The sequence below is a fragment of the Bos javanicus genome, chromosome 16 (genome assembly GCF_032452875.1).
Source record: "Bos javanicus breed banteng chromosome 16, ARS-OSU_banteng_1.0, whole genome shotgun sequence".
NCBI lineage: Eukaryota > Metazoa > Chordata > Mammalia > Artiodactyla > Bovidae > Bos > Bos javanicus.
The window spans coordinates 35,547,043-35,561,472 of NC_083883.1; the positions used below are offsets into that span (position 1 = coordinate 35,547,043).

The window sequence follows — 14,430 nt, forward strand, 5'->3', positions numbered from 1 at the left end:
GCTATCTAGGTTGGTCATAACTTTCCTTCCAAGGAGTAAGCGTCTTTGAATTTCATGGCTGCAGTCACCATCTGCAGTGATTTTGGAGCCCCCAAAAATAAAGTCTGACACTGTTTCCACTGTTTCCCCATCTATTTCCCATGAAGCGATGGGACTGGATGCCATGATCTTTGTTTTCTGAATGTTGAGCTTTAAGCCAACTTTTTCAGTCTCCACTTTCACTTTCATCAAGAGGCTTTTTAGTTCCTCTTCACTTTCTGCTATAGTCCCCCAGAAAGATCTGTTTTCCCTCTTTGGGGTCATTGTCAACTCTCTGGAGGAAATGGGCTCTCAGTCAAGCCTCAAGCTGTGATACCATCACTGACTTAAATTAGGATGCATAATTTATTCTTTCTCAAATTTGTCTTGATTCTATAGTAATATCTTCCTCAGAAGGAATGAGCCTATTGTACAGACAGATATTGTGATAGAAAATCCAAGCAGAATGACTGCTGGCTGTTAATTAGTTTCATGTGACCACACAAGTGTAAAACCATGACATAAGAGCATTCACAAGTTATTAAGTCCATCTGAAGAGTCCACCAAGGCTATATGTGAACCCATCAAATCTGACACAGATTTTGCAGAAGTTAGGAACTGAGGAAATAGGGTGATCCAGGCTACATTGCCTGTGATCATGGTAATATGGCAGTAGGAGAACCTTCCTCTGGAATGTGCAATAGAAAATTCTTAGGTGGTAGATTTAGACCTGTGTACCATTGATCTCAAGGGTTCTACCAAAAAAAAAAACCAAAATAGATTAGAATTTGCAGGGCTGGAAGGGACCTTAGAGATCGCTTAGCTTATCATTCCTTTCTCAATCTGTGTGCATGTGTGCATGCTCAGTCATGTCCAACTCTTCATGACCCCCATGGATTGTAGCCCACCAGGGTCCTCTGTCCATGGGATTTTCCAGGCAAAAAACGGGAAAAACCAACTCTCATTATTTCCCCAAACCAAATTTTGACACTTACAGTTTTGAAACTATAATGATATCTCCATTTTCAGGTATCATATCATTTTTTCTCTCTGCCTCTTCTCTCCTTCAAACACACATGATTCTACAACTGTAAGACATTCTGGAAAGATTCCATGCAGTTTTGAAAATGTTCAACGTTTTTCAATATGGAGGAGACCTGAGGTCCTAACCTTAATGGTGTCTTCTGTGAACTCAGTCACAGTTTAAGCCTCATCTGAGCACTTGCCCATTTCAGCAGGTTCCTGAAGCCACTCCAGATGTCATTCACATCTCTTAGCACCCCCATCCCCATTCCAGCTGAACTAGAGTGCTGCTTTTGGATCACATTAGAATTGAAATTCAGGACCTGAAGGTGTGATTTTTTTTTTTTTTTTTTAGTTGCTTATTAAAAGAGTTTGTAGACGGAGGTGTTTAGATGGAAACTATTTGTTCTTTGGGCAAAACCTTTTTTTGACCTTTGGAAATCCCCAGTCAATTCAGCTAGTCATTGACATGGGCTTGCTGCTTCTTATAAGATATGCAGCATGTAGGAAATCAGTTCATTGGCATGCTTGACAGAAAGCACCCTGAGGCATAGTTAAAATGTCAGTGCACCCTGATGAATAAGATGATAAGAATTAAACAACTTCTGGCCTTCTCCCTGTTGAAAGAATGAATTTTATGTTCATTTTATTGCTTAAAAGCGTTAATTACAGACCTGGATGAGCATGTTCATTTTCTCTCTTGTTGCCTATATGGATTTGAGACCAAAAATAGCTTCAGCTATATGAAGTAACAAGATTGCAGTTTTAATAACTCAGTATGAGGTCTATTGCTGATCTTTGGATAAGAAACCTTTTTGTGTTTGAACAAAATCAAAAATGTTCTCTATATTCACCTGTTTATTTATATATTTATTGTCTTACAGAAATTCTTTGATCTGGAAAGAGAGAATGCTTGCATTACAAAAGAACAAAGGAATCACACCTTCCCTAGATTAAATCGCAACAAGTACATGGTGACGGATGGCGCAGCTTATATTGGTAGGTGTCAGGGCTGTGAGGTTCCTCAGGGGATCATGCAGGTTAGTGGTAACCCAGCTGCACTCTGGTGTACCCCATGGTGAGGAAGCCCCTGCCAGTGAATGGGAGGCCCCAAGGTCAGGAAATAAGAGAGTGAGGGCAAAGAGCTTTTCAACCAAACATCTCATCTGTGGCTTGGTTCATAGAACAGGAGACCATACAGGATGTCTTCTCATAAGTGTTTTGCAGAAATTCCATGGTCCATTTGTCTTATTTTGTGCTTAGTCACTCAGTTGTGTCCAACTCATTGTGACCCCATGGACTGTAGTCTACCAGGCTCCTCTGTCCATGGGATCCTCCAGGTAAGAATACTGGAGTGGGTTGCCATGCCCTTCTCCAGCGGATCTTCCCCACCCAGAAAATGAACTGGGGTCTCCTGTATTGCAGGCAGATTCTTTACCAGCTGAACTACCAGGGAAGCCCTATAGGCGGGAAATTCGATAGTTCATCAAAGGCCAGTCCTGGCACTAGAATGAACCCAGAGCTCATTTCCTACCCACCATACCACAGCCAGTCTGTATGAGTAATAGGGAAGCAGACCATTGAAATTTGATGTCCAAATGAACACTGTCTGTGCAATAATCCTATGCCTGCCATTTTTTAAATAGCTAACTTTGGACAATTTACTTAAGCTCTCTAAAACTCAGTTCTCTCATCTGTAAAAGGGGGTTGACTAGTTTCTGCCTCATAGGATGGTGTTTAATTAGGATAATATGTACAAAGCACCTTGCACAATTACAGCACCTAACACATAGATGATACCTGATTCATATTAGCTATTATTATTAAGGTAATAAAGCTCCAGACACAGAAACAATATGTTATTGGTTTATTATTTACTAAGGGATCAAATCTAGTCTACTTTCCCATGGCCTGTATGGGTCCAGGGTAACCTTTTTACTCGTTCCGTCACAGGCAGGGTGGAAGTTATTATCTATAAAATGAAGGGGCATAGATCACAAAATAGCTGGAATGGTTTTTACAATGTCCAAATGAAGTAGCAGAGTCAAAGCAGAAACGAAAAGCACAGGTGTGGAATAAAGGAATATGAAATTTGCATTATATTTTCCAAATTCAGTCAGTAAACAGAAAATATGCCCTTTTAACTTTGTAAAGCACCTTACTTTCTTTGATTCTCTTAGCAACAATGTCAATAGGGAAGGCAGCTTTAATCACCTACAGTTTAGAAATAAGGAAATTGGGCCATAAAATATGAAATGAATTAAACATACAGATGTAAGGGGGAAGATTTTAGAGCTAAGTTTCAAATGCCGGGCATCCAGACCCCTCACCCCTGTAGCCCTTCAGAAGTCACTGTCGTCGGCCCCTGGAGACACTACCTCCTGTGTCAGTATAGAGATGATCTGTCTTTTCCCATTTGGAATAGTTGTGTGTCTTATTAGTAGAATAGAGTATTGGAATTTTTTAAAATGTATGTCATTCCAGTTCTAGAATATGAGAACATTGTTTTGTTCATGTTGTCCCTCTCAGTGACACAAGGTGTGATAATTTAGATTTTCTCTTGTTCATCGAGGCATGGAGAATAGAATGAAATGAGCTTCTTTTTAAACAAGTGACATAAGCAGACTCAGATGTGTTTAGTCCAAAGTGGGAACCTCTGGTTCAATATCGGGAAACAGGAAACACAGAAATGGATTAAGTCTTGGGCACAGTGGGAGATTAGAACTCAAATCTGAATATTTTACCTGCAGAGTTTACGTAAAGTAAATTGTTGTACGCACACTCAGCAGTGACATGTGCTTATATCCAAATACTCTTTATAATGAATTAAGAAAGTGTGTTGGAGTCAGACAAATCTCTGATTTCAAGCCCTGACACAAGACAGAAGATGATAGAATCACACAGTCTCTCTGAGTCTCTGCAAAGCCTCAATTTCCTTATCTTTAAATAAGGGGTATAATAACACCCACCCTTTGGTGCTGGTATGAGGATTGAATGAGATAATATATGAAAAGCTCCCAACACTGTCACTGCTCTGTCTACCAGATTCTTAGCAAAGACTGATTCCTGACTCTCTCCCTTGTTTCCCTATAAGGCATTTTTAAAATAGACTTTGGTTTTTGTTTAAAGTTTAGGTTCATAGCAGAACTGTGCAGAAGGCACAGAGATTTCCTATATACGCCCATCCCTACACGTGCACAGTGTCCCCCATGGCCAACATCCCTCACCAGAGTGCTGCATTTGTCACAGCTGATGAACTTACACTGACACACGTTCATCATTTACATTAGGGTTCTTTCTTTGTGCTGTACATTCTGTGGCTTTCAATAAGTTATAAAGACATGCATCTGCCATTATAGTATTATATAGAGTAGTTTCGCTGCCCTAAAATCCTATGTGCTCCACCTATTCATTTCTACACCATCCTGGCAACCACTGATTTTTTTTTTTTTTAACTATCTGCATAGTGTTGTCTTTTTCAAAATATATAGTTGCAATCATATAGTGTGTAGCCTTTTACGATTGGCTTCTTTCACGTAGTGATATGCATTTAAGGTGCTTCCATGTCATTTCATGGCTTGATAACTCATTTCTTTTTACTGCTGAATAATATTCCATTTTATGTTACCTTCTCTGGAGAAGGGAATGGCAACCCACTCCAGTATTCTTGCCTGGAGAATCCCATGGACAGAGGAGCCTGATGGGCTATAGTCCATAGGGTCACAAAGAGTTGGACATGACTGAGCGACAAACATACATTCCCTTCTAGGAGTTTTATAATTGGTAGGCTACAGTCCACAGGGTTGCAGAGTTGGACACGACTGAGCGACTTCACACACACACACACACACACACACACACACACACACACGCAGATTTTACATTTAGGTATGATCACATTTTGAGTTACATTTTGTGAAGGGTATAAGATCTGGGTCTAGACTTTTTTTTACATGTGGCTGTCCAGTTCCTCTAACATCATTTGTTGAAAACACTGTTTTTGCTCTATTGTATTGCCTTTGCTCCTTCATCATGATTGGTTGACTCTATTTATGGGGGTGTATTTTGTGGTTCTTTATTATAATACATTTTTAAATGAGTACATTTTACACATAGCATCTTCAGTTCAGTTCAGTTCAGTTGCTCAGTCATGTCCGATTCTTTGTGACCCCATGAACTGCAGCATACCAGGCCTCCCTGTCCATCACCAACTCCCGGAGTCCACCCAAACCCATGTCCGTCGAGTCAGTGATGCCATCCAACCATCTCATCCTCTGTCGTCCCCTTCTCCTCCTGCCCTCAATCTTTCCCAGCATCAGGGTCTTTTCAAATGAGTCAGTTCTTTGCATCAGGAGGCCAAAGTATTCGAGTTTCAGCTTCAACATCTGTCCTACCAATGAACACCCAGGACTGATATCCTTTAGGATGGAATGGTTGGATCTCCTTGCAGTCCAAGGGACTCTCAAGAGTCTTCTCCAATATACCACATAGCATCTTAGCAAAATTTTAATTCCCTAGAATGAAGCATAGTTCTAATATAAAAATGCTTAAAGAGCATAAAGAGGGAAAATTCACTGATAATTTAAATAATTATCAGCATATTCTGAAAATCTCTTAAAAGTCACTCAAATACCTGCTGAGAGTGCTGAATAAAGAAAAATCCACACAAGACCTTGCATGGAATTATAGTTCCATTAAATGCTCTGAAGGCTTACAGAAGACTCCCCAGACAGTATCATATCTCTACTTTAAATTCTCCAGAGTATATTTGAGTCAAGCTTGGCAAAGTTGTTTGAAAGATTTTGATTATTTACATATTATATCCTGTGAATTCATTTGCACCCTCACAGGGTATTCCTGAGGGTAGTTCCCCAACTCTCTTGACATTTGGGGCCTCAGTATGCATTCTAGAAGCTGAAATGGCAGTCTCAAAAACAGCTGGGTAAAACAGCTTCCAAACTGAAAAATTACTGAAGCATGTATGTGATTTTGAGGTTTAACCCAGCCATCAGGAGATGAAAGGTAGGAAAACAATCACCTAGTGTAGAAATGCCCCGTAGACCTTTAGGGCTGTGATTCCTGAGAACAGACTAATTAAAACTCTTGAGAATCAATAAAGATGCAGAATCTTGGCTCCATCCTTTGTATTAAAGGAAAAAAGCTGAATTTTGCAGAATAAGATTTCAAAGTCTTGTCACTTCTCTCCCATCATCTTGCCCCGCTCCACGTTGCCCCCAAAGCATATGCATGTTTCTTTCAAACAGTGAGATATGCAAATGAGTGGAGCAGAGATCTCAGCGTGGCCTGATGCACCAACCCTGGGAGCTGACGAAGTCTAGGGCGAAGAGCACAGTTAGCACAAAGCAAGTACGCCTTTCAAATCAGAGGTGACGTGAAACAGAAGTTAAGTGTGGGCTGTGGAGTCAGACCTGGCTTTTGAACATCAACTGTGGAATTTTTTCACTTCCACCTTGGACAGATTACTAAACTTTTCTGTGCCTTAATTTACTCATCAATACAGTGAAGTTAATATTGTCACCTCACAGGACTGCAGTGAATATCAAATGAGATAATGTTATGAGATAACAAATTACTGCCCTTGGTCTAATGCCTGGCACTTAAGTCATAAGATGAGATTTTAGTGTCTTCTCAAGAAGTCTTTGAAAAATGTGCAAGAATGCTAGAGTCTCATTTATAGAATGACTAGAAGGTGCCATCTCCCAACAGGTTCCAGAATAACTCTAAGCCTAGAGTAGCTACTGATCCTCTCCTTAGAGGCTGAGGCCTATGTTTACCTAGCCTGAGCATTTGCACAAAACTTAAGCCCCTGAGCATGGTCTGAGAGCACATGGTCCAAAACACACCAACAGCGAAGGGAGTCCCTGTGCAGACCCTAACACAGTCATAAACCATTCGGCAAGGAGCTTGCTAATTTATAGCAATAAAATTGAGTCAACGTTGTGTCTTTTTGGAGAAGGAAATGGCAACCCACTCCACTACCCATGCCTGGAAAATTCCGTGGGCTACAATCCATGGGGTCGCAAAAAGTCAGACACAAATGAGCGACTTCACTTTCACTTGTATGTCTTTTTAAAAAAATATTCATTTATTTATTTATTTTTGGCTGCGCTGGGTCTTCATTGCTACACATGGGCTTTTTCTAGTTGTGGAGAGTGGGGGCTAACCTCTAGCTGTGGTGTGTGGGCTTCTTATTGCCGTGGCTTCTCTTGTTGTGGAGCATGGGCTCTTGGGCATGTGGGCATTGGCAATTACTGCAGGGGGACTCAGTAGCTGTAGCCCACAGGCTTAGTTGCCCCATGGTATGTGGGTTCTTCCCAGACCAGGGATCGAACCAGTGTCCCTTGCATTGCAAGGCAGATTCTTAACCACTAGACCACTAAGGAAGCCCCCATAGTTATGTCTATCATGAAGCTATTGAAAGCATCATTGTAGTGTTTGTGTGGAGTAGGCTGAGATATTAAGAGAGAGAGGGGGGAGTTCCTTCTCCATGCTGATAATATTTGACTTAGAGGAATAAACTTAAGGAGTCAAATGGAGGAGGAAGGAATCACCTTCCAGTATTCCAGGCAGTGCCATACAGAAAAGGGAGTTGATATGTGAATGAGCTCCAGGGAGTAGGGGAGGGGCCAAAGAACGAGAACTATAGAGGAACAGACATTGACTCTCTCTATGGGTGTCCCTTCTCCCAGAAGCTTCTCCCACAGATGGCTGCAGGGCCTTAGGGCAAGGACACCCAGGGACCATGATCTCAACATCTTTCAACCAATGCTCCTGCAAGATGCCTGAGAAGCCACTGAGGAAAAGGAAAGTCAACCTATGTATTTAAAAGCCTTCAGTTCACTTGTGGAACTAGCTCTGAACCAAAGAGGACAGTGGTAATTTGTGAAATAACTTTGTCAGTCTTGACATGGCTAAATTTTTATTGGTGAGAATGATGCTTTGTTTATGGTATTGAAGATAGCTTATGGAGTCTAGGAGACCTGGATAAACCATTTAACTATGTGAAGTTGGGCAAATTTATTCACCTCTTTGAGCCTTCAAACTGTGGTACTGGAGAAGACTCTTCAGAGTCCCTTGGACTACAAGGAGATCAAATTAGTTGATGCTAAAGAAAACCAACCCTGAATATTCATTGGAAGGACTGATGGTAAAGCTGAAGTTCTAATACTTTAGCCACCTGATGTGAAGAGCTGACTCACTGGAAAAGACCCTGATGCTGGGAAAGATTGAAGGCAACCAGAGAAGAAGGGCAGCAGGGTATGAGATGGTTAGACAGCATCATCGACTCAACGGACATGAATTTGAGCAAAGTCTGGGAGATAGTGAAGGACAGGGAAGCCTGGTGTGCTGCAGTCCATGGGGTCACAAAGAGTGAGACACGACTGAGTTACTTTCACTTTCAGTTACTTTCAGCTTCTTTCAAGATTAGTCTGTTGACTTCCTAACCCCTCAGAATATGACTTTATTTGGAGACAGGGTCCTTACAGAGAATATCAAGTTAAGGTGAGGTTCATTAGGGTGGTTTCTCATCCAGTTTGACTGGTGTCCTTATGCAAGAGGAAAATTTGGACACAGAGATATATGCAGAAAGGAGACAATGTAAGGAGACACAGGGAGGAGATGGCCATCTACAAGCCAAGGAGAGAGGCCTGGAACAGACCCTGCTTTCACAGCCTTCAAAAGGAACCAACCTGCCAATACGTTGACCTTGAACTTTCAGCCTCCAGAACTGTGGACATTTAGCCTCTGGTCTGTTCTACTTTGTTACAGCAGACCTAGTAAATTAATACACCAGCTATACCAGCAGTCACTCTGGGGCACCTGCTGTTGCAACAACTTCCCTGATTCCTGGGCTAAGAAGCCTGATTCTGGGACTGGGAATTGACTCACAGCCCAGGCAAGGAGTGTTTTGTGTGTTTGGTTAAAAACTGGTTCTCCTTCTCTGGCCTCAACTTTTTCTTTGATGTGAAAGCTTCTGAGCATTGTAATTAGTGCCTCTCATTTGTACATATGGATTAGATGTGTCTCTTTGAGAAGGGAGGAAATGTTCACAGGATGTTTAAGTGTATTCCTATATATTTTAAATGTTGTTGTATTTAGTGTACCTTGTGAACATCAATAAGAAATAACATTACCCAAAAAAAGAACATCAAATTTCCTGTTTCCAGTTTCAAGTTGAGCAAAGCTGAAGAAAATGCCAAAATAATATGCAAATATTAATGTGCCATATGTAAGCCTTCTTGGATTTTTTTATGAGCTGTCAACACAATTCAGTCTCCCTGTCACTGTTCCCGGGTATTTTTTGTTTGTTTGTGTTTTGTTTTTTTAATAGAATCTGCTTTCTATTTCTTTAAATGGAGAATATTCCCCAGTGGAATATTAACTCTTCACCTTCATTTCCTTTGTCTTTTGCAGGAAATTTTGACTGGGTGGGGAATGACTTCACCCAGAATGCTGGCACAGGCCTCGTTATCAACCAAGCAGACGTGAGGAACAACACAAGCATCATTAAGCAACTCAAGGATGTGTTTGAGAGGGACTGGTACTCGCCCTATGCCAGAACCTTGCAGCCCACCAAGCAACCCAACTGCTCAAGCCTCTTCAGACTCAGACTCCCCTCAAACAAAACTGCCATGTACAACGCAAGTGGGAAGGACCCCTAGAGTGTGTAGTCTGAATGAACAAACTTATGGGACATCTTGTATTTCACATTTATATATATATATGTATATATATGTATACAAAAACAAAGACTTGAGGAGAGAAAAACAATTTAATATGTCTTTTTTAGGGGAAAAGCACACACAAAAATATTCTCTGAACGACATGTAATAACTAACAATATCTTAGCCGCGTGTACACTAAACTTAAGACTTTTGTATTTGTTACTCCTGACAGAGAATGTCATTTTGGCTTGGAGGTTAGTTTTTACGTTTGCATACAAATTTTAAGACTTTGATGCCTCTTCCTTTCTAGTTTTAGAACTTTTTCTGCTGACCACCTGGTCCGTTCTTAGGAAGCTTAGCATGAGGTAAGCTCTTTAACACCATTCTGAGAACTGCTAACGCAGAGGAGCGTGAGGATTTTGTCCGGGAGAAGGGACTGATCAAGCCAAGTATTTGTCCTTGGAAACCATTTCCAAGACCTCTATAGTCATGTAACCATGAACAGCTTACATCTCATGCTCATCTTCAACACACTTGAAAAATACCCTTTTTGCCTCCTTCTGCATTTTTTCCAATACCATGGCTTTTATTTTCTATCATTTTCTCTTCTCACAAAAAGTTATATAGCACCCCTATATTCACCTAAACATTAGTTCCAAGTATGATTGTATCTTTTGAAAATGTATGAATTGTTCAGAATGAATGCAAAATGTAAAAAGCAGTCTTTAATTTTCACCTTTCAACTGCACTTTTCCCTACCAAATTGATATTTTAAAACCACAGCCAACAATGTGTATCCTTTCTCTCAAGCTCAGAAAAATTATGTAGCCACCTGCTAATATCCAGCAAGCTATTCAGTCTGCATTATAAGAATAAAGTAGTTTTTCACATTTTTGTTTAGTTTATGGTGTTTAAAAGTAGATTTTAATTTCTTTATAATCCTTTGCTGTTAAGAGTATGCCAGCAAACATTTATAGAGCTATTTAATATATCTTCTGCTATTTAATATACCAAATGCTTTTCAGAGAAATGCAATTTAAATACTGTGCTTAACATATTTTACTAAGAAACAAAAATATTGGATTATTGTTCTAGTATGTCCTTGTGTTGTTGTTTTATATCTATACAATGTGTGCGCTCAGTCGTGTCCAACTCTGTTCAAGCCCATGGACTGTAGCCCACCAGGCTCCTCTGTCCATGGAATTTTCCAGGCAAGAATACTGGAGTGGGTTGCCATTTCCTACTGCAGGGGATTTTCTTGATTCAGGGATCGAACCCATGTCTCTTGCATCTCCTGCATTGGCAGGCTGATTCTTCACCACTGCGCCACCTGGGAAGCCCATAACTGTATGATATATAACCCTATATTAATGGAGACTGTTGCACTAGAGATAGGCATGGCCTAATCAGAGCCCAGAGCAGGTGCCCTTCAGGACGTCTAGCCTTAATGTCGCTCCTGACCCTCCCTGGCCTGGGAACAGAGTCCTGCACTTCTTGGTCTTGGGTTTCTATTGATAATGTAGGGACATTAATAATCAGCTACCTCGCAAAGATGTTGTCACAGAAGAAAATGTTTTTAACTTGTTTTGAAATCAAAAGAACCTATATAAATGCTAAGCATTATAAAGTATAATGTTTGTGGTATCCTGATGTAATCAATAACAGGTTCTCCCAGAAAACCCACAAGAGAAAACAAATCCACAATTTCTAGTTACAAATACAAGTGAACACAGCAACGCAAAAGCCCTGCCGGAGGTCTGGATTGTCATCATTCTGGTGGAATGTTTTGTCAGATCACTTTGGCATAAATAACATCAACATTAAACTAGACCGTGTGCTTGGAATTCTTCTTTAGGACTAGCCTCTGCTTATGCTTTTAGAGCAAGAAAAAGCAATCTCTCTCTTTTTTTTTATTTCTAGAGGCTTGATTCTAATAGGTCAGAAAAAGTGATGTAGGAACTCACAAATCTTGTTCAGTGGGTTTACTTGTTGGTCACTAGTGATCACATACCTTCCTTTCTTATTTCCAAGTATTGCTCTACTTGATATTTAACCAGGCTGTGAAGAGAGCTGGGAAAGACATGTATTTTTAAGAATAACCTGTTTTAATGAACGACTATGGGATTCTTTTTCTTATTCTTTTTATTTATTTTTGGTTGCACTGAGTCTTTGTTGCTGCATGCGGCTTTTCTCTAGATGGCGGCAAGCCAGGGCTGCTCTTCGTTGTGGTGCACCAGCTTCCCATTGCGGGCCTTCTCTTGCTGTGAGCACAGCCTCTAGGCACACAGACTTCAGTAGCTGCAACTTGTGAGCTCGAGAGTGTGGGCTCAGGAGCTGTAGCACACGGGCTTTACGCTTTGCCTGGCATGTGGAATCTTCCTGGACCAGGGATTGAACCTGTGTCCCCTGCATTGGCAGGAGGATTCTTATCCACTGTATCACTAGGGAAGTCTCGACTAGGGAACTCTTAATGAAATTCTGCACCAATAGTGGCCAGTCCTTAAAACTCTAAATATTTACCTTGCATTCATATCCATATAATCAAGAATATGCCTATCCTTGTTTAAATATGGAAGTATCCAGTCAGTCATCTCAGTAAAGTAAACGTAGTTTTAATGATGATTAAAAAGAGAACACAAAAGAAAGTTAGCAGAGTTGACATAGAGACAAAGAAACATAATAATTGCACTCCTGGGTGGGGAAAATCAACCTGGGCTGAATTTGGAAAGGACATTGGAAGGCTGAAAACCTGGTTGCTTACTCGTTCATTCTCAAGTTGTTTCCTGGAGTATTTTGTCATGTCATGGGATAAGCATCAGTTCAGCCGCTCAGTCATGGCATGGACTGCAGGCTTCCCGGTCCATCACCAACTCCCAGAGCCTACTCAAACTCATGTCCATTGCGTTGGTAATGCCATCCAACCATCTCATCCTCTGTCATCCCCATCTCCTCCCACTTTCAATCTTTCCCAACATCAGGGTCTTTTCAAATGAATCAGTTCTTTGCATCAGGTGGCCAAATGATTAGAGTTTCAGCTTTAGCATCATTCCTTCCAAAGAACACCCAGGACTGATCTCCTTCAGAATGGACTGGTTGGATCTCCTTGCAGTCCGAGAGACTCTCAAGAGTCTTCTCCAACACCACAGTTCAAAAGCATCAATTCTTCGGTGCTCGGCTTTCTTTACAGTCCAACTCTCACATCCATACATGACTACTGGAAAAACCATAGCCTTGACTAGATGGACCTTTGTTGGCAAAGTAATCTCTCTGCTTTTTAATATGCTGTCTAGGTTGGTCATAACTTTTCTTCCAAGGAGCAAGCGTCTTTGAATTTCATGGATGCAGTCACCATCTGCAGTGATTTTGGAGCCCCCCAAAATAGTCTATCACTGTTTCCATTGTTTCCCCGTCTATTTGCCATGAAACGATGGGACCAGATGCCATGATCTTAGTTTTCTGAATGTTGAGTTTTAAGCCAACTTTTTCACTCTCCTCTTTCACTTTCATCAAGAGGCTCTTTAGTTCTTCTTTGCTTTCTGCCATGAGGGGACAAGCATAGGTTTGGTGTAATGGCGCTCCCTCACTGTCACTATCTTCTGCTTATGATAGGAAAAGTCATTTTTGTCCTTTCCCTCTGAGCCCCATCAAAAAGGTAGCTACAGGAAATGTGTCCCAGGATTTTCTGCCATGCACCACCAGCAGCATAACCCTACCTTGCCAAGCAGACCTCCTCAAGGTGGTCCAGGCAGCAGCAGCTAGACCACAGATTCTGGGAGGCAAAACTGACCCTCAGTGGCAGCCAGGAAAACAGCCCCTGTCCAGAGATTGTCATAAATGGGTTCATGTCTCCCAAAAGAAAATTTAACTCTGCAAAACTTTCTTGTTCATTTGAATGCTTTGTGTACCCCTCTGTAAGTATTCTTCTTCTCTTTTAGACTTTGTGTCTGTGCTAAAACAACTTCCATTTCCCCCTACCAACAAAAAACCCAAGAATTATTTCCCAAGAGGAAAAGAAGGCAAAACAAAAACACCTTAATTCAAGACTATCTAATGAATATCCATACCAGAAATTATGAGGAGTAGGGCAACTACTAACCTCCATTTTTTTTCTCCAGAACGATTCCAGGATTATTTCCCAAGGGGTGATAAAGGAAAACAAACACAATTTGAGACTATATTTTAGGTTTGTGTGCTGCTAGCATTGACCTAGTGCCTTATTGATTCTCAAGCATTGATTTTAAACAGTGACTCACTGTATGAGAATGCTTCAATTTACTGTGGATCCAGTAGAACTTGGTAATGGACCTTCTGGTTGAAAACTTGCACATGAGTGTGAATAGATTCTATGCAGCCTGCTCTCTTCCCAAACCACACAAATTTGATCACCTCCAAATCAAATCGTTGATACACACTGTCAAATATCAATACCCTGGACCTCCACTGCACTGCCACTGGCCACTAGTATATCCAATAATTGAATCACATTTTATCAAACCACTGGAGAGGAAGCGGAACATTCTAGGTTCTATCCATGCTCTGTAAACGCCACACTTTGAGTATGATAGAAGGAAGGCACACTGAAAATGTCCCTGCTGTCTCTAAAGGACTTTGTAAAGAGATGCTTCATGGCCTTCCAAACTCTTGTGGAACAGAACAAATCTAACGTCTTAAAAAAGGCAAAGCAGACTCAGTAAAAGAAATG

The 14,430-nt window shown here is 40.9% G+C and overlaps 1 protein-coding gene across 3 annotated transcripts in view; it reads left to right on the forward strand.

Moving 5' to 3' along the window:
• PLD5 (phospholipase D family member 5) overlaps positions 1–10,620 on the forward strand; it is a 427,488-nt gene extending 416,868 nt beyond the window's left edge. For all 3 annotated transcript variants that reach the window (XM_061382516.1, XM_061382517.1, XM_061382518.1), the window contains 2 exons: positions 1,926–2,040; positions 9,478–10,620. In XM_061382516.1, coding sequence (XP_061238500.1) covers positions 1,926–2,040; positions 9,478–9,725 — 363 coding nt within the window. In that variant the 3' untranslated portion in view covers positions 9,726–10,620. The remainder of the gene's footprint in view (positions 1–1,925; positions 2,041–9,477) is intronic.
• Positions 10,621–14,430: the final 3,810 nt, after the last annotated feature.